Source organism: Rutidosis leptorrhynchoides, chromosome 3, assembly GCF_046630445.1.
Source record: "Rutidosis leptorrhynchoides isolate AG116_Rl617_1_P2 chromosome 3, CSIRO_AGI_Rlap_v1, whole genome shotgun sequence".
Lineage (NCBI taxonomy): Eukaryota > Viridiplantae > Streptophyta > Magnoliopsida > Asterales > Asteraceae > Rutidosis > Rutidosis leptorrhynchoides.
Window position 1 is genome coordinate 261,378,135 of NC_092335.1, and position 21,586 is coordinate 261,399,720.

At 37.2% G+C, this 21,586-nt stretch overlaps 1 protein-coding gene across 1 annotated transcript; it reads left to right on the plus strand.

The window, feature by feature from the left end:
• Positions 1-464: 464 nt before the first annotated feature.
• Positions 465-1,726, plus strand: LOC139900970 (uncharacterized). Its single transcript, XM_071883713.1, has 3 exons — positions 465-783; positions 862-1,017; positions 1,131-1,726. Exons 1-3 carry the CDS (start codon positions 465-467, stop codon positions 1,724-1,726), a joined length of 1,071 nt encoding a protein of 356 aa, XP_071739814.1.
• Positions 1,727-21,586: the final 19,860 nt, after the last annotated feature.

Below are 21,586 nucleotides of genomic sequence, written 5' to 3' on the forward strand. Positions count from 1 at the left end.
CAACATTGCCTAAATGATATTCAAAGATTAATGCAATTTTATAATAATATAATAATTACTACCAGAAAAGAAATCGATGCCGCCGCTGGAGGTTTAGCTCTTTCTAAAACCCCCGAGGAAGTACAAAAATTGATATTTGAGTTAGCCATTCATTCCCATGATTGGTATCAAGCAAATAATAATCAACATGATATTAAAATTAAATCTAAAAGTGAAATAACTACATTACAAAATAAAATAGAAATCCTAGAAAAAGAGTAAAAGGAATTAAAAGAAAAACCTATTCTAACTTTACAACAAGAAAATGTTTCGCAAATTTCACAAAAGAAACCATAAGTAAAGACTTAGCAAATACGATACAAGGGTATCTCTATAATCAAACTGAATTGAATAATGTTATTTTATATAAAATTTTCGAACTATATCATAATCAACAAAATTTAATACTCAACTTAGAAAAGGACATGGGAATTTTATCTAAACAACTTGTAATTAGAGAAATTGGAACAATACCATCTAATACACTAGAAAACCCTAGGGGTAATCAAGAAATTCAAGCTATAACTAGTAGAAGTGGTAAAACAACACAAGACCCTATTATGCCTAGCCAAGAGGAATACCAAGAATCACTTAAGGAAACTAGTAATGAAAAAAGTATTGACGACGTTCCTCCTGAAAAAGTTACAATTGATAAACTCTTAGAACATGTTCCATACCCTCAACAACTTAGGAAAGAAAAAAAAATGTTTAGAGAACTTCGCAAATATGTTCAATCAAATAAATGTTAATATACCTTTAATAGATTTATTAAAAGAAAATCCGCATTATGGAAAATGCTTAAAATTATGTTATCAAATAAAGGTAAAGATAATGAAAAATCTTCTAAGTTTATAATAAAAGAATGTAAGGCTATCTTTCAAAAATTTGACATACCCGAAAAATTAGGAGACTCAGGAAGTATCACCGTTCCATGTTCGTTTAACAACTCTAAAATATATCAAGCATTAGCAGACACAGGTGCTAGTATAAACTTAATGCACATTCTTTATATAAAAGACTTGGTCTAGGAGAATTAACTCAAACTAGAATGTCCATTTGTTTGGCCGATAGTTCTTTTAATTATCCGATAGGTATAGCAGAAAATATACCTGTAAACATTGATAAATTTACTTTTTCCGCCGATTTCATAATCTTAGAAATGAAAGAAAATGATAAAATACCAATAATATTAGGTCGAACATTTCAAAGAACCACCTCTTTTGAATTCCAAATGCAAACTAATACATATAGCCTGAGAATAGGAGATGATAGAATTACTTTAAATAATCAACTTGGACTTGATCTCACTTGTCCTAGTATAAAATATATGGAAACACGTGTTGAAGAAGAATTTGATGAATTCTTGTTAATGGACATAAATGAATTTGTATATGAAATCAAAGAAGAAAATCGGGATGACGAATTTGAAGAGTTAGAAAATGATGAAATGAATGAACTAATGGGAAATGAACACGAACCTATAACCGATAAATTAAGAATAAATCATTCTCTTAAATCTCCACCGAAATTAGAATTAAAAGAATTACCTTCTCATCTCGAATACTCTTTTCTAAAAGATGACTCTGAACTCCCCGCAATCATTTCTTCCGAATTACCTAAAGATCAAAAAGAACAGCTCTTAGACGTCCTGAAAAAATCGAAAGGCCTTTTCTTGGAAAACCTCTGATATTCCAGTAATTTACCCCACCTTCTGTACTTATAAAATTTTACTAGAGGAAAACTCAAAACCCGTAATTCAAAACAATGACGTTTAAATCCCAATATGGCTGAAGTGGTAAAAAAGGAAGTTTTAAAACTATTAGACGCATGAATAATTTGACCTATATCTGATAGCCTATGGGTTAGTCCGGTTCAATGCGTCCCTAAAAAGGGAGGAACCACTGTGGTCTTAAATGAAAATAATGAATTAATCCCTACTCGGACCATTACTGGTTGGTGAGTTTGTATAGATTACCGTAAACTAAATCAAGCTACTCAAAAATATCATTTTCCCCTTCCATTTATAGATCAAATGATTGAAAGATTTGCCAGAAAAGAATATTACTATTTCTTGAATGGTTTCTATGGATAGTTTCAAATTCCAATTGACCCTAAGGATCAAGAGAAAACCACTTTCACTTGTCCTTTTGGTACATTCGCTTACCGAAGGATGCTGTTTGGGTTATGTAATGCCCCTGGCACTTTCCAAAAATGTATGATAACTATCTTTTACGACATGGTGGAAGATTTAGTGGAAGTCTATATGGATAACTTTTGCGTCTTTAGAACATCCTTTGACTCCTGTCTATCTAATCTTGATAAAATGCTCACTCGTTATGAAAAGACAAACCTTGTTCTTAATTGGGAAAAATGTCATTTCATGGTGAAAGAAGGTATTGTTCTTGGTCACAAAATTTCTTATAAAGGAATTGAAGTTGATAAAGCAAAAATCAATGTTATTTCAAACCTTCCTGAACGTACTAATGTTAAATCAATTCAAAGTTTTTTAGGACATGCTAGATTTTATACACGTTTCATTCAAGATTTCTCAAAGATTGCTCGACCACTAACTAAACTTTTAGAAAAAGACGCTCCCTTTGAATTTAATGATGATTGTAAAAAAGCTCTCTCTATTTCAAAAGAAAAACTCACTAATGCACCTATCATTATATCACCCGATTGGTCTAAACCTTTTGAACTCATGTGCGACGCTAGTGATTATGTAGTAGGAGCAGTCTTAGGACAACAAAAAGATAAACATTTCCATTCAATCTACTATGCTAGTAAAACATTAGCTGAAGCCCAATTAAATTATACAACTACTGAAAAAGAACTTTTAGCTATAGTCTTTGCTCTTAATAAATGCCGACCATACTTAATAATGAACAAAGTAACAGTTTACACTGATCACTCCGCTCTTAAATACATACTTAATAAACCCGAGTCAAAAGCTTGACTCTTGCGATGGGTTCTACTGCTACAAGAATTTGATATGCAAATTATTGATAAGAAAGGAGCTGAGAATCTTCCAGCAGATCATCTTTTGCGCTTAGAAAATCCTAATCTTGACAAATTAGTTGAAATTCATGAAATATTTCCTGATGAATGTCTAATGATGATCTCAGATGAGTCATATCCGTGGTTTGCTGACTTTGCAAACTATTTAGCCTCTAAAGAATTAAGAAAAGATTTAACTTATCAATAAAGAAAAAAATTCTTCTCTGATTTAAAACGTTATTTTTGGGAAAATCCTTACTTATTTAAATTAGGTCTCGATCAAATTACTCGTCGCTGCGTTCATGGTAAAGAAGCAAATGAAATCCTATTACAATGCCATAGTAGTGCACTGGGAGGACACTTTGGTCCTAACTACACTGCTCGCAAAGTCTTAGATGTAGGATTTTATTGGCCTACCATATTCCGAGATGCACATAGATTACTCCAAACATGTGATGCATGCCAAAGAGGAGGAAACCTCTCTAGACATGATGAGATGCCCCGTCAGAATATTCAAGAATTTGAAATATTTGATGTGTGGGGTATTGATTTCATGGGACCATTTACTTCTACCGAGAAAAATAAGTATATTCTTGTAGCAGTTGACTACGTTTCTAATTAGGCTTAAGCAAAAGCTCTTCCCACTAACGACTTACAAGTAGCGGTTGATTTTCTAAAGAAATTATTTTGTCGATTTGGTTTTCCTAAAGCTTTAATTAGTGACCGTATAACCCATTTCACTAATCAACTACTCAAAAAAGTTCTAAAAAGATATGGAGTTAATCAACATTTTTTACAGCTTACGCCCTCAAATAAGTGGTCAAATTGAAAATACTAATCGAAGATTAAAAAGAATTCTCGAGCGAACCGTTGAAAATAATCCAAAACTCTAGTCTTGAAAATTAGATGATGCAATATGGGCTTTCCGAACTGCATATAAAATGCCTATAGGAATTACTTCTTTTAGATTAGTTTATGGAAAGGCTTGTCATCTACAGTAGAAATTGAACACCGTGCGTATTGGGCATTAAAAAATGTAATCTAGATCCTAAGGAAGCAGGGGAAAACTAACTTCTCCAATTAAATCAACTCGATGAACTTAGACTTTCTGCTTATGAAAATTCACTAACATATAAAGAGAAACCTAAAAAATGGCACGACGCTCGTATTAAAAATATTAAAAGTTTTCAACCAAGAGAAAAATTTCTAATTTTCTATTTAAAATACAAATTTTCTCCTGGAAAGTTGCGTTCTAGATGGTTAGGTCCTTTTACAGTTAAACAATCCTTTCCAATCGGATATGTTGAATTATATAATAAAAAGGGGGAAGTTTTTAAAATAAATGGTCACCGATTAAAAATCTACTTTGAGAGAGATAAGTTATCAGGAGGGGAAGTAATTTCTTTCAATACCATCAATAAATAAAAATGTATATTTTTGTTGTAGAGTTTGTAAATAAAGTTTAAATTCTGTTAAAGGTCGAAAAAGCTAAAAAAATTTCAAATTTAATGGAAGCGCCTGCTTGGCTACTGAAGTCGTTGGCTTGGTGTAACACAGAAAAAGCTGCAGTCGTCTAATCAATAAATGCTTTTTGACCCTGAAGCTGCCGACTTGGCAGTCGAAGCCGATGGCTTAACCTATGAACAGTTTTTAAACCCTAATCCGCCTCATTTTTCATTTTTCTCACCCACATCTTTTGAAAACGCTCTCAAGCCTCAAAAATCACAGTTTTCTTCATCCACCTTCAAAACATCCATGGCTGGAAGAGTAAGTTTCAATTTTTGAATCTGCATTGTCAAAACTTTTTATTTCTGCAAAACTGCTATGAATTTCCTATGCCATGCCATGAAGCCGCTGGCATCCACTAAGAAGCCGCCGGCTGCGTCCATTTTTCTTGAAATTGATGCTGTTTGCTAGATTGTTTGTCTGGGATTTGTAAGGAATTGCTTAGAAATCTCTTTTAAGATAAATTATTGCCCTGATTATAATAAAACCTAAAAATCTAAAAATAAATAATTCATAGGCATATGAAGCCGCCGACTTTGTATCTTAGCCGCTGGTTTCATTTTAAATTAATACTAATGAATTGAATATTGCCGTTAAAACTAGTAAACATAGGTTGGAGAACTAGAAATTTTGCAGGTTATGAAGCCGCCGGCATGGGTATATGAAGCCGCCAACTTTGTTAACAAAAATAAATATGTTATTATTTATTGCTAATGTTTGTTCAGTTGTGTTCAAAACAGAGAGTTAGAAATAGGGATGAACCCGAGGCAAGTGAAATTCACATTAATTGGGCTTCGTTGAATGAATGGTTAAGATTTCCACAGGATGATGCTGTTGGGATTTAACAAGTTTTAATATACTTAAGACATTATGAGATAAAGCGGAAGCATGTAAGTATTACCATTTAGTAACTTGTTAATCTTTAACCAATTAAAGTTAAATCCCAATTAGGATCAAGTAATGAAATATACTTACAAACTACAAGCAAGAAAATAGTTTATACCTACTCCAAGCTAGGTAGTGAGTGATGAAGATGATGATGAATGGAGCTCCAAAAGAATGAAACCTCAAGTTGTAATACCCCAAGCTTTTAACCCCAACACCCTTGCCTTTAGTTAGGATTTAATGACACTTGAATGAGCTTGCAAAACCAAGTGAAGAACCCTTTCTTTCTCCCTAAAAGGCCACGGTTTTCAGCAGCAGAATTGGGAGGTTTGTGCAGTTTTTTTTAGATGTAAATTGCATGTATGTATCTCAAAGTGAGTCAAGATGCATGTATATGGAATTGGGAAAGTATGGCCAAGTTTTGGAATCTCTAACATGCCTACTTACAACTTCAAGGCCACTCCCATCTTTGTTTAAAATAATACTTGACATAATTTATAAGCTTGCATATTTTATAAACTTGTTTTGTAAAATTAGATTTTATAAAACAAATTTTATAAACTTGCATTTTATAAATTATGTATACATTATTTATAAAACCAATTATATAAAATTCCATATTATTTGTTATGTATACTTTATTTTATAAAACCAATTTTATAAAATGCAACATAACTTAATTAATTATTTAACCTATAAATAATTAAATCCTTGTCATATAAATTATTCTATAATTTATATATATATATACATATCAAGTGTATTATTTAAGAAAACCATTTTTCTTAAAATTCAAGTGTCGCGTATTTAATCAATGATCCAATCGTTAAGATCAAATAAGAATAAGGTGTCGGTAAGCTTGTTATTGGGTATGACCCGACTTGGATCAAAACATATTAGCCACGTTAATTTAATATGTCTCTCGAGCATACGAAATACCTTCAGATGCTAGGCTCCAAATCATGGCTCCTAGGCTTAAGAAAATGTTACGTCAAGATATGTTGGCACCTTATTTGATAGATTGGTCAGCTTTGAATTCTGCTGGGTTAACAAATCCTTATAAGGAAATGATGCGTACTGAGTACTTGGTTAGGGATGTGGAGCTAGGTGTAGGAAGTAGGGTAGTGTTTTTTGTGGTGGTCACTTCATGAGTTTGATTGCTCGGTGGTTAGGGATCCCGATTGATGGTCTTGGTACTCGTGTAGGCAAGGTTGGTCGTGTTAATGCAAGGATTTGGTTAAACGCTCAAGTGGTTATACGTGGGCAGGGTGAGACTTTTGTTCCTATTTTTCAGCCTGTGGGTCAGTTGTTGCCAGTTGCGCACAAGCAGGATGTGCTGCATGCTAAGGCTTCGAGCAGTCATACTAGGGGTAGTCATAGAGGTGGTCGTGGTGATGCAGATGATCTACCTCGTGTGATTGAGATGATGGCAGCCCTGAACACTCATCAGGGTGATATTACGTATTTGATGGGGACTCAGTGTTCTGAGGTGATGGCTAAACGCCAAGAGGATAGGGGCACATTTGAAGAGTTTAGGAGGGAGACCATGTATGAGTTTGGTCATTTAGATTACTCGGTACAGTGGGGGGTCCATAATAATGAGAGTTTCTATGATCATTACCCTAGTACTGAACCCTTTGACCCTACCTATTATGAGCTACCACCGCCACACTCTCCAGATGTTGCATTCCTGCCAGTTCGTTATAACCGTACTTCTGCCTTGGCCCAAATTCAGCCAGTTGATGATGATGAGGAGGAGATCAGGAGGTTCCTATGATGATCTGTGATTATGTTATCTTTATTCCAAACACTATTATTACTATTTCTATTCTGATGGTTCGTACCACTGGTCTGCAATAACTATGATTACGTTTTTATTATCGTATGCATGGAACTTATTATTATTATTATATCTATCATGTTATGGTTGATTGTTTGTTACAAGTATATGATGATGATTCGAAGATAGGACGGTTGATGAAGCAATTAAAGATGCTTCTCGCCTACATTATAAGCTCGAAAAAGGGGAGATTTGCTTTTATTTTCTCACTTATAATTATATCCTTTTTTTATATTAATATGAAATGAAGACATTGCAACTTTCTAAGTGTGGGGTGGGAGACATTAATAATTTCAAATTTTCCTATATTTAAAATCTTATTCGAAAAATAGCATAAAACAAGTTCACTTAGGGCACAAATTAAAATTTTCAACATTTCATTCATAATCTGATTTTTTTGGAAGTATAAATTCTTAGTCAAACTTATGTCTTTTCACTAACTTAATCTTTAAAACAGCTAATAGAACTACTCTCAACTTCGAGATCGGACTACTTATTTAAGATAGGAAGTAAACGCCAAATATTGTGAGATCATTGCAAACTTATAGCCACTACCATATGGTATAATAAGCATGGACCACTGAGGCAGCAAAAGAGTCCCAATGAGGGCCAACTTAGAAAAAATTGCCAAAACGTAAAGCTAATGCTAAGCATGAAAGAAAATAATGAAAAGTAAAAGAGCCTAATGAAGACTAATAAGAGTGATGAAAGCGAGAGAAAAGAGTTCCAATGACAACCACACTTATAAAAGCTCTAGTTAGAAAATTCAAGAGTTCAATGATGACCAACTATTGTTGAAATCTGGTTTAATAAACATTATGACCACTGGTACTCCTTGGTCTGGTTCAGATTAGTTCTTATAATAATAAAAGATAACTTTCAATTGATTAGACATCTTTTTGACTTTGCATTTTGCTTTCGTTTTTACACCAATCTTGTTTCTGTCATGACTACCCATTAAACCAAGTCCGTATTATGTTACCAAGTTATTATGTTTCTTTTGATACGAGATGAAAAAGGTTCTAAAACATAATGAATGTTGGGAATGTTTTAAAAGTTTACTTGAGGACAAGTAAAAGCTTAAGTGTGGGGTATTTGATAACTTCTAAATTATACAGGTTTTTCATAACTTCGTATTTTAAAGCCATTTTAATACTTAAACACACTAAAAGGGGTAAAATTGGGGAAAAATGTATTTTTAATATTTTGTTTGAGTTATGTATTAAACAGGTTCAAAAACAATAAAAGGTTGCAGAAAACTTGATGAAGCAGCCGGCATAAGGGCACTAAATCCGTCGGCTTCCTCATCAGATTCCAGAAAGTTCCAGAATTGATTGCAGAAATTGAAGAGCTTGGTGACCAAGAAAAAGAGAACCAAGCCGCTGGCTTTACCATGAAGCCGCCGGCTTAGTTCACGCGGTTAATCCATCTTGATTCCCAAGTTCAAGTTAAATTTAGAAAATATTCGCATCTTGATTCAAAAGTAATCAAGCCGCCGGCTTTGCACTGAAGCCGTCGGCTAGATTTATATAGAGATATCGACGTATGATTCAAGATCACGTTTAGCGTATGCCCCACTCCAAGTTACTGGGAAGCCGTCGGCTTGGGGTGGCGGCAACTGAAACTATAAATTGAGGTCCTGAATTTAGTGTTAAGGCATTCAGTTTTATTTGTACTCTGCATTCAGAGACAAATTACGAATTTATTAGTGTTTTTATTCATCAACAACATTCAAGTTATTCAATCAATCATTTGCTTTTAATTCCTTTATGTCGGTATGAGTTTCTTTAATTCTTCTTATCTTTTATTTATTGTTATTTCGTTAGTTATGGGCTAATATCCTTACCTGTGCTTGAACTAATGTAACACCTTGTGAACATTGCATAATCAGTCGATTTGTATGAAACAAAGTAGAAAAACGGATTTGGTGTATGAAGCCGCCAACTTCATATGCCAGAGCCGCCGGCTTCATCTTGTTATTATCAAGTTTTGTTACGATTTAAACTCAGACGACTTAAAAACAATATTAGAAAAAAATATCCAACAGAGTCAACGAAGCCACCGGCTTAGTTAACCAAGCCGCCGACTTCATCCACTTAGTACATAAATATTAAATTCGACAGAATCTCTGGATTAGCTGTTATGTCTTATGTCTGATTAAAACACCGTTGTTTAAATGGTTTGATTTAAATAAAAACAATTACTATTAAGTTTTAACTAGAACATCACTAGAATTAAACTTAGTAAACTTAAACTTGATAATAAATTAGATTATTATAATGGTGAGGGTTATAGCTAGTAACTATAATCAGGGTTTGATTAATCACATTAAACCTTCAATCAAATCTTAAACATATGGTGAATCTAGACATCTATTCTCGGATTAACCTGATCAACTAGTCTTGGATTAGATATTTTTAGGTCTTCATTAAATTTGAGTTAAGCTTAATTTCAAACGCAATTGTGAGCAAGGTGTGAAACGTTCAAGCACGTGTTTTATTTAATATTGTTTATTCGTTTAATTTAATTGCTTACAATTTATATATTTCTTATTTCTTTGTTAATCAAAATGATTAAAACTCAAAATCAAACTTATATCTTCTGAATCCACTCGTTCTCTTCGGACGAAGCTTAACTTACTAGATACTATACTACATCTGAGCAGGTTATGTTGCACGTTAGGGTGTTAAAAGTAAAACGTAAATTAAGATATTATATATTTAATTACTAGCAATTCCCAAGAACACGCTTCCCAAATAGGGAAAACGATGAGATATCCTTGACACGAAACTCCGGATCGCTCACTAACACCATCCGAGATTCACAACTTCCCGGATTCACACTACGCATACATCTCCTTAGGGCCTATCCACACCTCTACTTCAGGTTCCCGAGGGACCAATTGGGCCTCAAATCACCATTTGGTGATTCTCAATCCCCCTTTTCACGAGGATCTACGCCCTACACAACCATCATCACAAAAATCCCATGCACATTCTCTTCGAATCATGACTCGGCGGTCGTAACGCCCGACCTTGAGTCCCATGTCAATAGCACCTCACTAAACCTCGCTAGGAATCCTCACCCTTATCGAGGTCTATAACGTTACACTTTGACACTTCTTACTGTTACACACTATCAACATTTCCTCAGGGAATAATAAAACTCCCCCACTTAGGATTCAACTTCACACTCAAGTCACAAAGATGGAAACATCCTGCAAGCTTATCGTTCACCAACATACATGACCATCATCATCACTGATCATATAGACACCGAATTCCTGAGAATCAACTTCAAACCCCTGAAGTCATCAAAAGCAATCATCCTCAACGTCATATATATAATTACATCACCCCTTTACTAACGGTAGTCGCACCCATCTCCCTTAGGGTAGACTCTCTCATAATCCCTCACATGGCCTTTGAGCATAAGCATTCACCACCGTGCTCCACCAGCCCCGAATATTGGTCGAACTCACTCGACCTTCCACTCCATTAGCAGCTAATAGCTAACGGGCCTTTGCTCACTCTCATGGAGAAGAGTGATCAATTTGAAACAATGAATCTGTTGTACGCATTAAACAATACATCCTCATCAACCGCGACCTAGCAGACAGTTATGTCCACAGTCGCCTCACCAATCATTACAACCCACTGAGCTCTTATGAGCAACATGATTCATCCATTTCGTGAGCTCATAAAACACACACATCTTATCACCAGTCCCGGTTCACGCATAGTAAATGACCACAGTGTGCATTCACCCTACTTCACTTCACATGAATTATGCACGACAACCCTCTCACACATCAGCTTTCAAAATTGAGGGATCGCGATCGCCCGCCAATTTCTCCATTGCAATCCCCGTTGCACCCAAAGGGTCTCTCGATAGCACTGTAGGTACATCATGGCTACACCAACATCGGAGTTACACATCACACTAGCAGGTATAAATGAGGCACCTGACGCAGTTTCAACAGACTCCCACTACCCTTTACCAAGGTTTAAAATCTTGGTCCTTAAGGTTCCATACGTTCAATGTCATCCAATTTGCAACTATATGACCCCAGGTCATACTTACCCGACGAACCTTACGGTTCATTAGACTACCAATCTTCCTAGTGAACACACGGCACAACCGAATTCACCTAGCTAAGAAATATAGCCTAGCTGAACCCCTCACAACACACTAGGGATTTGCTTGGATACATCAAGGCTTACACTCCACCGCACATCCATACAACCGTCAACACGGGGAAAATTCCATAATAAACTTACCCTATTTCTGCAAACAACTAACACGAACCATCAACATAAGGGTCTTACTCCCGCGAGTTTAACGACCCCAACTCACTCCGATACTTCGTCGTCGTAGACGACTACACCCAGAATCACTACTGGATTCACTAACTCCGTACTCACCCGAATACCAATACAGGACCTATTACATCCCAATGCAGGATCCAAATCTCTGTCACACACTCACATCGAACATCCTAGTTACGGTAGATCACTATACCAAAACCAACCCAATAACACCCACTACTTAGGGTGACCACGCACACACCAACCCAGTGAATCCACCTACTCACCTTAACTAACCATACCCACTGTGACACTTCTTCAACTGAAAATAGACCCGATGTGACACAAGCACATCACCCGAGACCACCATATCTTAGGAACCAATACATGATTCTAAAATCGTCCCGAAATATCCCACCATGCCACGTTCGTCCGTTCGGTACTTGACACATCCTTCTTGATGCTAAGATACACGGTTGTAATAATGGCAATCAAGCATTAATATAATTGCGTAACTTACCATTTCCACATGAACATATATAGTACTTACCCGAACTAGCGTGACATTCACACAAGCAACACACACGACAACTCCTATTATAACGAATGATCAAAGTCCTTACGGTGAACTTGATCACTCAAAATCACCAAATAGTCAAATCTCTCCAATAGATTTGTCTCTAGGGCACCGCACTAGAAGATACATTTATATATACCTATATACAATATAATAATAAATGCACATAATCACAACTACGATGTCATCCTACCACTTAAGGATATATTTTCAAAGTAACCTCCTAGTCAACCTACTACTTTAGGCGACTATCTATCTAAGGCACAAGTGCAAACACCAAATTCAGGCCTTACATAATTCTCAAATCCTAGTTAGTGTACCTATACTAAGGCACTAATTATTCCCAACACGAACCGTGTTTCTGCAAGTCCGCATACAATTTCACACCATCAAGTTTAAGTCTAGGCACCTATCACAAAGCCACCTAGATCCCTTAGACGATGCTCTGATACCACTTGAAACGAACACAACCTGTTTTTCAAAAAATTGAGAAATTTTCTTTAGCTACTGCACGGCGCACATAAAGGTGTTGCACGGCGAGCACCTTGCCGTCCTAGATTCTGTCCACATTTTGGCTTGTGCGCGGCACACACATCACCCAAACCAATTTGCCAGCTTGTTTTAAGGCACTTTGACTCATTTTAAATCACCTCTTTCAACATTTATCATTAATCCACCATAAAACACTTATAATACATGCAACCCGACATTTTAAACAAGTTAAAATGGTTACAACCATCATTTAGTTTACGCGACCCATTACATAATCAAAATAGTAACTTCGACCCAATTACACAACATGTGGATTAAGACTCGACATCCCAACCTGATACCATGAGCATGATCTTGGGGATTTTACCAGTCCCCCTCCCAAGTCCGAAGCCTACAAGCCTATCCGCCAAGCTCAAGCAAGTTCCTAGAATTCTAATCGAACTACTAGGAATCCTCCAATACATCCAACGGGTACCTACAAAAAGGTAAACAGCGAGAGGGTAAACAATGCTTAGTAAAAAGAACAACTATACACATATGCATACAACTTACCGACCCACAACCACAACACAAATATAGCATACGAAGCACCAAAACAAGCATCTTAACTAGCATGGCATAAACGTAATAACATGCTAAACAATAATAATATAACAACAGTATGCTGTAAAACAACATCACAAAACCTCATGGTTAACCAAGAGCATACGGGAATGGTTATCCCGAATAAACCATCGGTTATTCACAATAGCCATTAGTGATACGACATATGATTTATTCACTAACCCCATAGGTGGTACGAACACACAATATCCACCTTACAACTCGTGGTGATACGAACACACGATTTATTCACCGCGTTACCGATGTGGTGTCAATACACGAACTTGAGTGATACGAACACACGATTTTCACTCTAGTGAATCCGACACACAGAGAACACTAAACCACATTCACTGCAAGCAAGTAAATCATATACATACATGCATAATTATTCCACTCACCTTAGAATCCTTGCGAGCCACATGTATGCGCAATCACTGCCATCGCGATCGAGCAAGAAACCACCTATATCACACATAGGCACAATATACACATAGATACCAATTCTCTAAAAGAGAATCCGACATACATCCCTTAGCCTAGGGATCACACCTTGCTCGTCAAACCCTCCCATTTAACACCTAATGAGCATAAACTAAATTACCACTTCGGGTGGTAATTCAACCCACACTAAACGGTACAACTTAGCCCGAATTGTACTCAACTTTAAAATCGACCAAACCTAGGTCCCGACTCATATTCATTAGTTTTAAGCCAACAAACACAACTCATTATCACTATGAGTGATAATTCAACTCACACTAGCAAGCACACTAGTTGGACACCAAGAAACCCCAAATAACCCTTAAGTGCAACAGTGACCCATTCGCACTTAATGACGCTAAATGAAGCTTAAAAATCCCATAATCGCCAATGGCTCGTGATTAGACACAAATTTTACCAATTAGCAACACAAACCAAGTGATGATGCAGCGGAGGGGTACGAAATACTATTATAGTTTACAATGAAATACGATACAAATTACACAAGTTTTATTATTTATTTACAGATGGGATATACATAAACCTTGCTACAACACTATAGGCAGTGTACCTAATCGTAGAGTAGTGTAGTTGTGACACCGCTAATTTTTTATTTTTTTTATAAATACGTGGCGGAAGCATAATATTAATTAAATACGATATCGACATTTGTACAAACCGATGTCACGTGTCATTAAAACAATTTACATATTAACAGGAAGAGACGTAAATACATTCTGTTTTCAAAAGTACACTGTTCATATTCTAAAAGACCACATCAAAGTTAATCCTGTCAAACATAACATCATCATGCCCGTCTTCTCCCAAAAGCACTATCTACAAAAGCTAACAACCTGCAGGGAGGAGATGGAGGGGAATTAGCACGAAGCAAAGTGAGTACGACTAACTACAGGCCATAGCATACATAAGTGTTATACTAATCATGTCACAATAGTCTAACACACAAACATCACCCAAGTGCCGTCTACAGAGACTCTGGCGGCTCGGCCAAACCATTAACCACCAGCTGATCGGACTGGGGCTTACTAGAAGTTCCTCCACCACCGTATGTATATACATAATCCACACGCAACGAACGCATCATTCACATATATATACACCACGGCTGTCTAGGCCACCACATGAGGAACCCAACCCGCAGGTTGATCTCTCCTACCGAGGCCACCACACAATAGGGACGCACTGGGATCCAGCAGATAAGCATCAACTAACATGCGGTCATCACAACAACTAACTAACCACAACAATAAGTATATCTAACAAGCTTGGCAATCATAATATAACATGCTTCTATATACTATATTCTCCAGTTAGTCCCACTCACCAAATACCAGCAAACGAGAAGGTATTCACCTATCTAATCACTGAACCTTCTCTTTCTCCTTTTCTCCTGAGAAAAACATATACACAAGTTAGTTTCTATCCGATAGCACAAAACAGCACAATACAGAAATTTTTGTCAGAAAAAGTATCCGCTAAATTTTTTTGCTTAAGACTTGTGCACTTTCAAAATTTACATCAAAATTATCAAAATAAAAACGGGCAGCATAACGGCTAAAAATCAACACTTAGTAAAAATTTCTACTGCATAGACCATCGGTCGATCGTCAGAGACTATCGGCCGATCGTCACTACACCATCGACCGATCGACCACACTATCAGCTGATCGTTAAAATTACAACCGTTGGTCGAAGGACTTCCACCATCGGTCGATCGTCTAGTCCATCGACCGATCGTCACACACCATCGGTCAGTGGTCAGAGACCATCGGTCGATGGTAGTTCATTTGTAGCAGCAGCTACCAAAGTGACGGGTTTCTCACCAAACTCACCAATTCTCGATATAGAGCTCGTTTTTAACCTCAAAACTTACCAAATCGAAGACACTAAACATTAAGAAACATAAACCCACAAGATTTAGACTCAAACTACATCAAATCTAACTCTTTTGACCCAAAATACACACTTTGTAAAAATTAACACAAAAACTCAATTTTCTCAATGATTAAAGCATGAAATGCTACAAATCTTACCTTGATAGACTCAGTAAATCTAAAGGAACAAGATAATGTAAAAGATTTGAGCTCAAGAACAAGGATTAGAATTTAGGGTTTTGGTAGTTGAAGAAGATGAAGTACGGGTGTGTTTGTGTGTGAGAAATTTCTGGAAACCAAAAGAAGAAAATGGGAGCACTAGTCACTTAAAGTGGGTTAAATCCTACACTGTGCAACACACGGGTATTTATCAGTTATCTGATATCTTTCGTACATTATTTGGCAACCCAAACGAAGTCCAAATTAAATAAACAAACCTGTTCTGTGACCCTTGTCACGAACTGGTCCTAACCACATCATTAAATAATGACAAACATTAAATAAAAATAAAAGCATATAATAACACATTACTAACTTAAAGGCAAAATAGTAATCTTACAACTAGGCCCGATTGAGGATGTTACAAATCTACCTCCCTTAAGAAGATTCCATCCTCGGAATCTGGTCAAGGTCAAACAACTGAGGATAGCGCGCTCTCATTAAATCCTCGGTTTCCCACGTCAAGTTAGAACCTAAACTGTGCCGCCATTCCACTAACACCATTGGAATCTATTTCTTTCTTAACTTTGTGACTTTCTTGTCGACTATTCTAACAGGCTCTTTTACTAGTTTCTTAGTCAAGTCGACTTTCAAATCTTTCAATGGAAGAATCTGACTTTCATCGTCTACTTTGCACTTTCTCAGATAGCACACTTTGAACGAGTTGTGAATTCCTGCTAACTCTGATGGAAGATCTAAAACAACAGTTTGATCATTCAGAATTTCTATGATTGGAAATGGTCCAATAAAACTCGGCGCTAATTTGCCACGTTTACCGAATCTGATCACCCCTTTCCACGGCGAAACTTTTAGGTATATACGATCACCTACATTAAATGTTACCGGACGTTTGCGCGGATCAGCATACATCTTTTGCCGGTCTCTGGCTACTTTTAACTTCTCTCGTGCAATTTCAACCTTTTCTGCAGTTATCTGAACAATTTCAGGACCTGCAAATTGTTTCTCACCTGCTTCTAACCAACATATAGGAGTTCTGCATTTGCGACCATATAACATTTCATACGGCGGCATTCCGATACTCGAATGATACGAATTGTTGTAAGCAAACTCTATCAATGGAAGATGCGAATCCCAAGAACCACCATATTCTAAGACACACACTCTCAACATGTCTTCTAATGTTTGAATCGTCCATTCACTCTGACCGTCTGTTTGCGGATGATAAGCTGTACTTAGATTCACACGTCTACCCAGATTCTATTGTAAACTGTTCCAGAAGTTCGATACAAACCTAGTATCCCTGTCGGAAACTATTGACAACGGTACACCATGTCGACTAACGATCTCTTTCAAGTACAACTCTGCCAAATCACTCAACGAAGCGGTTTCACGAGTAGCTAAAAAGTGAGCACTCTTTGTTAAACGATCCACAATTACCCAGATCATGTCGTGTCCTTTCTGGGTTCGGGGTAACTTGGTTACAAAATCCATTGTTATATGATCCCATTTCCACTTAAGAATTTCTAACTGTCTTAGAGATCCATACGGTTTCTGATGTTCTGCCTTAACTTGCGCACAAATATGACACTTTTCGACAAAATTCGCAACATCTATCTTCATTGTCGGCCACCAATACAATGTTTTCAAGTCTCTATACATCTTTGTACTACCTGGATGCACTGATAATCTCGATTTATGGGCTTCAGTAAGGATTAAATCCCTTAAATCTCCAAGCATAGGCACCCAAATTCGGTCATTATAGGTCTTTAATCCTCTAGAATCATTGCATAGGTCAAATTTTCTTTTAGTCATTTGTTCAGTCTTTAGGTTTTCATCATTCAATGCTACTAACTGAACTGTTTTCAATCGATCAATCAAGTCTGAAACTATTTCAATTCTCATAAATCTAACATTTTTGATGGTTTTCTTGCGACTCAGAGCATCTGCGACCACATTTGCTTTACCCGGATGGTACTTAATCTCACAATCGTAGTCTTTAATCAATTCTAAACATCGACGTTGACGCATATTTAATTCTTTCTGCAAAAAGATATATTGAAGACTCTTATGATCTGTATAGATTTCACAATGTGTACCATACAAATAATGTCTCCAAAGCTTCAAAGCAAACACTACTGCAGTTAACTCTAAATCGTGAGTAGGGTAGTTTCGTTCATGATTCTTCAACTGTTGTGAAGCATACGCTATAACTTTATTTCTCTGCATCAAAACACAACCCAGACCTGCACATGACGCATCGCAGTAGACCACAAAATCTTTCGTTCCCTCTGGTAAAGCTAAAATCGGCGCTTGACATAACAACTGTTTGAGAGTCTGAAAAGCCTTTTCTTGTTCATCAGTCCATCGAAAGGCTACATCTTTTCTAGTTAACTTATTTAACGGACCTGCTATTTTAGAGAAGTCTTTGATAAATCGGCGGTAATAACCTGCTAAACCCAGAAAACTCTTAATTTCTGTCGGCGTTTTCGGTGAGTTCCAATTCATTACGGCCTCTATCTTAGACTGATCTACTTTAATACCCTATTCACAAATCACATGACCCAGAAATTGTACTTCTCGCAGCCAAAATTCACACTTAGAAAACTTAGTGTACAACTGTTCCTGTTTCAGAAGCTCTAACACCAACCTCAGATGCGTAGCATGATCTTTCTCGATTTTCGAATATATCAAGATATCATCTATGAAGACAATCACAAACTTGTCAAGATACTGACGACACACCCTGTTCATTAAATCCATAAACACTGCTGGCGCGTTTGTTAACCCAAATGGCATAACTAAAAATTCATAATGACCATATCTAGTTCTGAACACTGTTTTCGGTATATCGTTCTCGGTAACACGTACCTGATGATACCCTGAACGTAAATCAATCTTTGAAAAGTAGGAAGCACCCTGTAACTGATCAAATAAGTCATCTATTCTTGGTAACGGATACTTATTCTTGATTGTTCTCTTATTCAAATCGTGGTAATCTATACACATTCTAAGCGACCCATCTTTCTTTTTCACAAACAAAACAGGAGCACCCCACGGTGAAGAACTTGGTCGGATAAACCACTTATCTAATAGTTCCTGAATTTGAGACATCATTTCTAGGATTTCTGATGGAGCTAATTTGTAAGGAGCTTTTGCAACTGGCGTAGCACCTGGAACCAAATCAATTTTATACTCTACTTCATGTACTGGAGGTAACCCTGGTAGATCATCGGGAAACACTTCGAGAAATTCTGACACAACAGGAATATCGGTCACCTGCTTCTTTTCTTTCTTAACATCAATCACATAGGCTAAGAATGAATCACACCCTTTCGATATTGCCTTCTAAACTTTCATTAGGGAAACCATTGGGAAGTTAAGTCCACTGCGCTCTCCCCTAGCTATCACTCGTGATCCGTCGGCCAAACGGAAAGAAATCATCTTCTTATCACACTTAATATTAGCCCTATTAGCTCTTAACCAATTCATGCCTAAGACTACATCAAAGCTAGGTATAGGCATCAACAAACGGGTTAAAGGAAAGGAATGGCCGTCGATTTCGATGGTAATTCCAGACACAGATGATGTGCATGGAACCATTTTACCATCAGCTACTTCTATTCCCAAAGGCTCTTCTAACATCCTAACAGGCAACTTCAACTTATCATAGAAGTCTAAGGACATAAAAGATTGATTCGCTCCAGAATCAAATAACACACGAGCTGGCAAGGAATTAACCAAGAACATACCGGTAATGACATCATCGGTAGTGGTTGCAGCGTCTACCGTCATCTGGAACGCCCTTGCCTCTGCTGTTGAAGGATTCTTTCTCTTCTGTCCGGCGGTAGAAGCAGAAGATCCCCCAGAAGTTGCTGACCTCGCCCTTGACCCTGCCCCAGAACCGGCTCTCGACGCAGATGGATAATTCGCTGATATATGACCTACCTGATGACATGTCCAACACACATTGAACTTAAAGGAACAAGTTTTTGTTTCATGACCTAGTACTCCACATCTCAAGCATCTTTGGGTCATTGGAGAACATGGACCGGCATGAGTCGACTTACAAACATTACACCAACCAGACTGGCTAGAACCCGATCTACTCATACCAGACTTACTTTTCTGTTTAAACCCACCTGACTTCTTACCAAGAAATCCTGATTGCTTACTTGATTGCTAACCAGACTGACCACCTGTTTTACCCTCTGGTTTTCCCCCAAAAGATCCACCTTTTGAACTTTCTCTCTTCGCTGCCATTATATCACCTTTAGTAACTTTAGCCATCTCATGAGCCTGTGCCAATGTGGTTGCAAATCTCGCAACTGTCCTATATTCTGGCTTAATCACTCGCATAAAATGCTGAATCTTATCCTTTTCAGTCGGTACCCACTGTTGAACAAACCTTAACTTTGATGTAAAATCTCTGAAAACCTCATCAATCGTCATGTTTTCGGTCATTTTCATACTCAGAAACTCAGTTTTCAATCTTTCCATCTCATACTCAGAACAATACTGCTCACGAACCTTAGCAGCGAACTGTTCCCAAGTTATCTGACTGATCTGTTCTTTGGGTAAATATGCATTGATAGAGTCCCACCATTCCATTGCTTCACCCTTGAGAAGCCTACTTGCAAACAGTACCATAGATTCAGGCTCACAGAAACATACTTCTAATGCTTGTTCCACTTCTCTTAACCAATTGAGTGTCGCTGTAGGGTTTGTGTGACCACTGTACTCAGGGGGTTTACAGTCCATAAACTGTTTATAGGTACACTTCCTTCTTGTCTCAGGGACTTGAAATGGATACATCATTTGATTAGGAAAAGTCTGGTTAAACGAAAATGGCGTTTGATAGTTTTGATAGGTATTTTGTGGAAATTGTGACTGAGAACTACCACCGGCTTGATTATAAAAGTTAGGAGGAAAGGTTGTATTTAATGCAGTGGTATTAGGGTTCCATTGCGCCCGTTCTTGTTCCAATTCCTTAATTTTCTCCTGAGCTTCTAGTAACCGACTCTGAAGTTCTATTACTTCTTGAGAAGTTTCTTCTTCTGAAGACACATGTCCATCTTTGTCAAGGGCTCTAAAAGTACCAGTTCCAGGGACAGTAGGGCCAGTAACGGTTGCTTGATTATCTGCCATTACTGCACTACCACAACACTCACACCAAAGCTTAGTATAAATTCTGTTAGTACTAACAACTAACACATATCCTGTCCTAATACTCACTTAACCCATCCCCAGCATGTTATGTTTGACATGACTCTTCTAAGTTTGGGAACATGACATGTTGATCACAATGCACATGCTGCCAAACTCAGCTCTGATACCAACTTGTGACACCGCTAATTTTTTTTTTTATAAATACGTGGCGGAAGCATAATATTAATTAAATACGATATCGACATTTGTACAAACCGATGTCACGTGTCATTAAAACAATTTACATATTAACAGGAAGAGACGTAAATACATTCTGTTTTCAAAAGTACATGGTTCATATTCTAAAAGACTACATCAGAGTTAATCCTGTCAAACATAACATCATCATGCCCGTATTCTCCCAAAAGCACTATCTACAAAAGCTAACAACCTGCAGGGAGGAGATGGAGGGGAATTAGCACGAAGCTAAGTGAGTACGACTAACTACAGGCCATAGCATACATACGTGTTATACTAATCATGTCACAATAGTCTAACACACAAACATCACCCAAGTGCCGTCTACAGAGACTCTGGCGGCTCGGCCAAACCATTAACCACCAGCTGATCGGACTGG

Coding starts and splice junctions, on each gene's coding strand:
- LOC139900970 (XM_071883713.1), top strand. CDS start 465: ATGGGAATTTTATCTAAACAACTTGTAATTAGAGAAATTGGAACAATA. Junction 784..861: donor ATATGTTCAATCAAATAAAT/GTTAATATACCT, acceptor TATCAAATAAAG/GTAAAGATAATGAAAAATCT. Junction 1,018..1,130: donor TCAAGCATTAGCAGACACAG/GTGCTAGTATAA, acceptor ATTATCCGATAG/GTATAGCAGAAAATATACCT.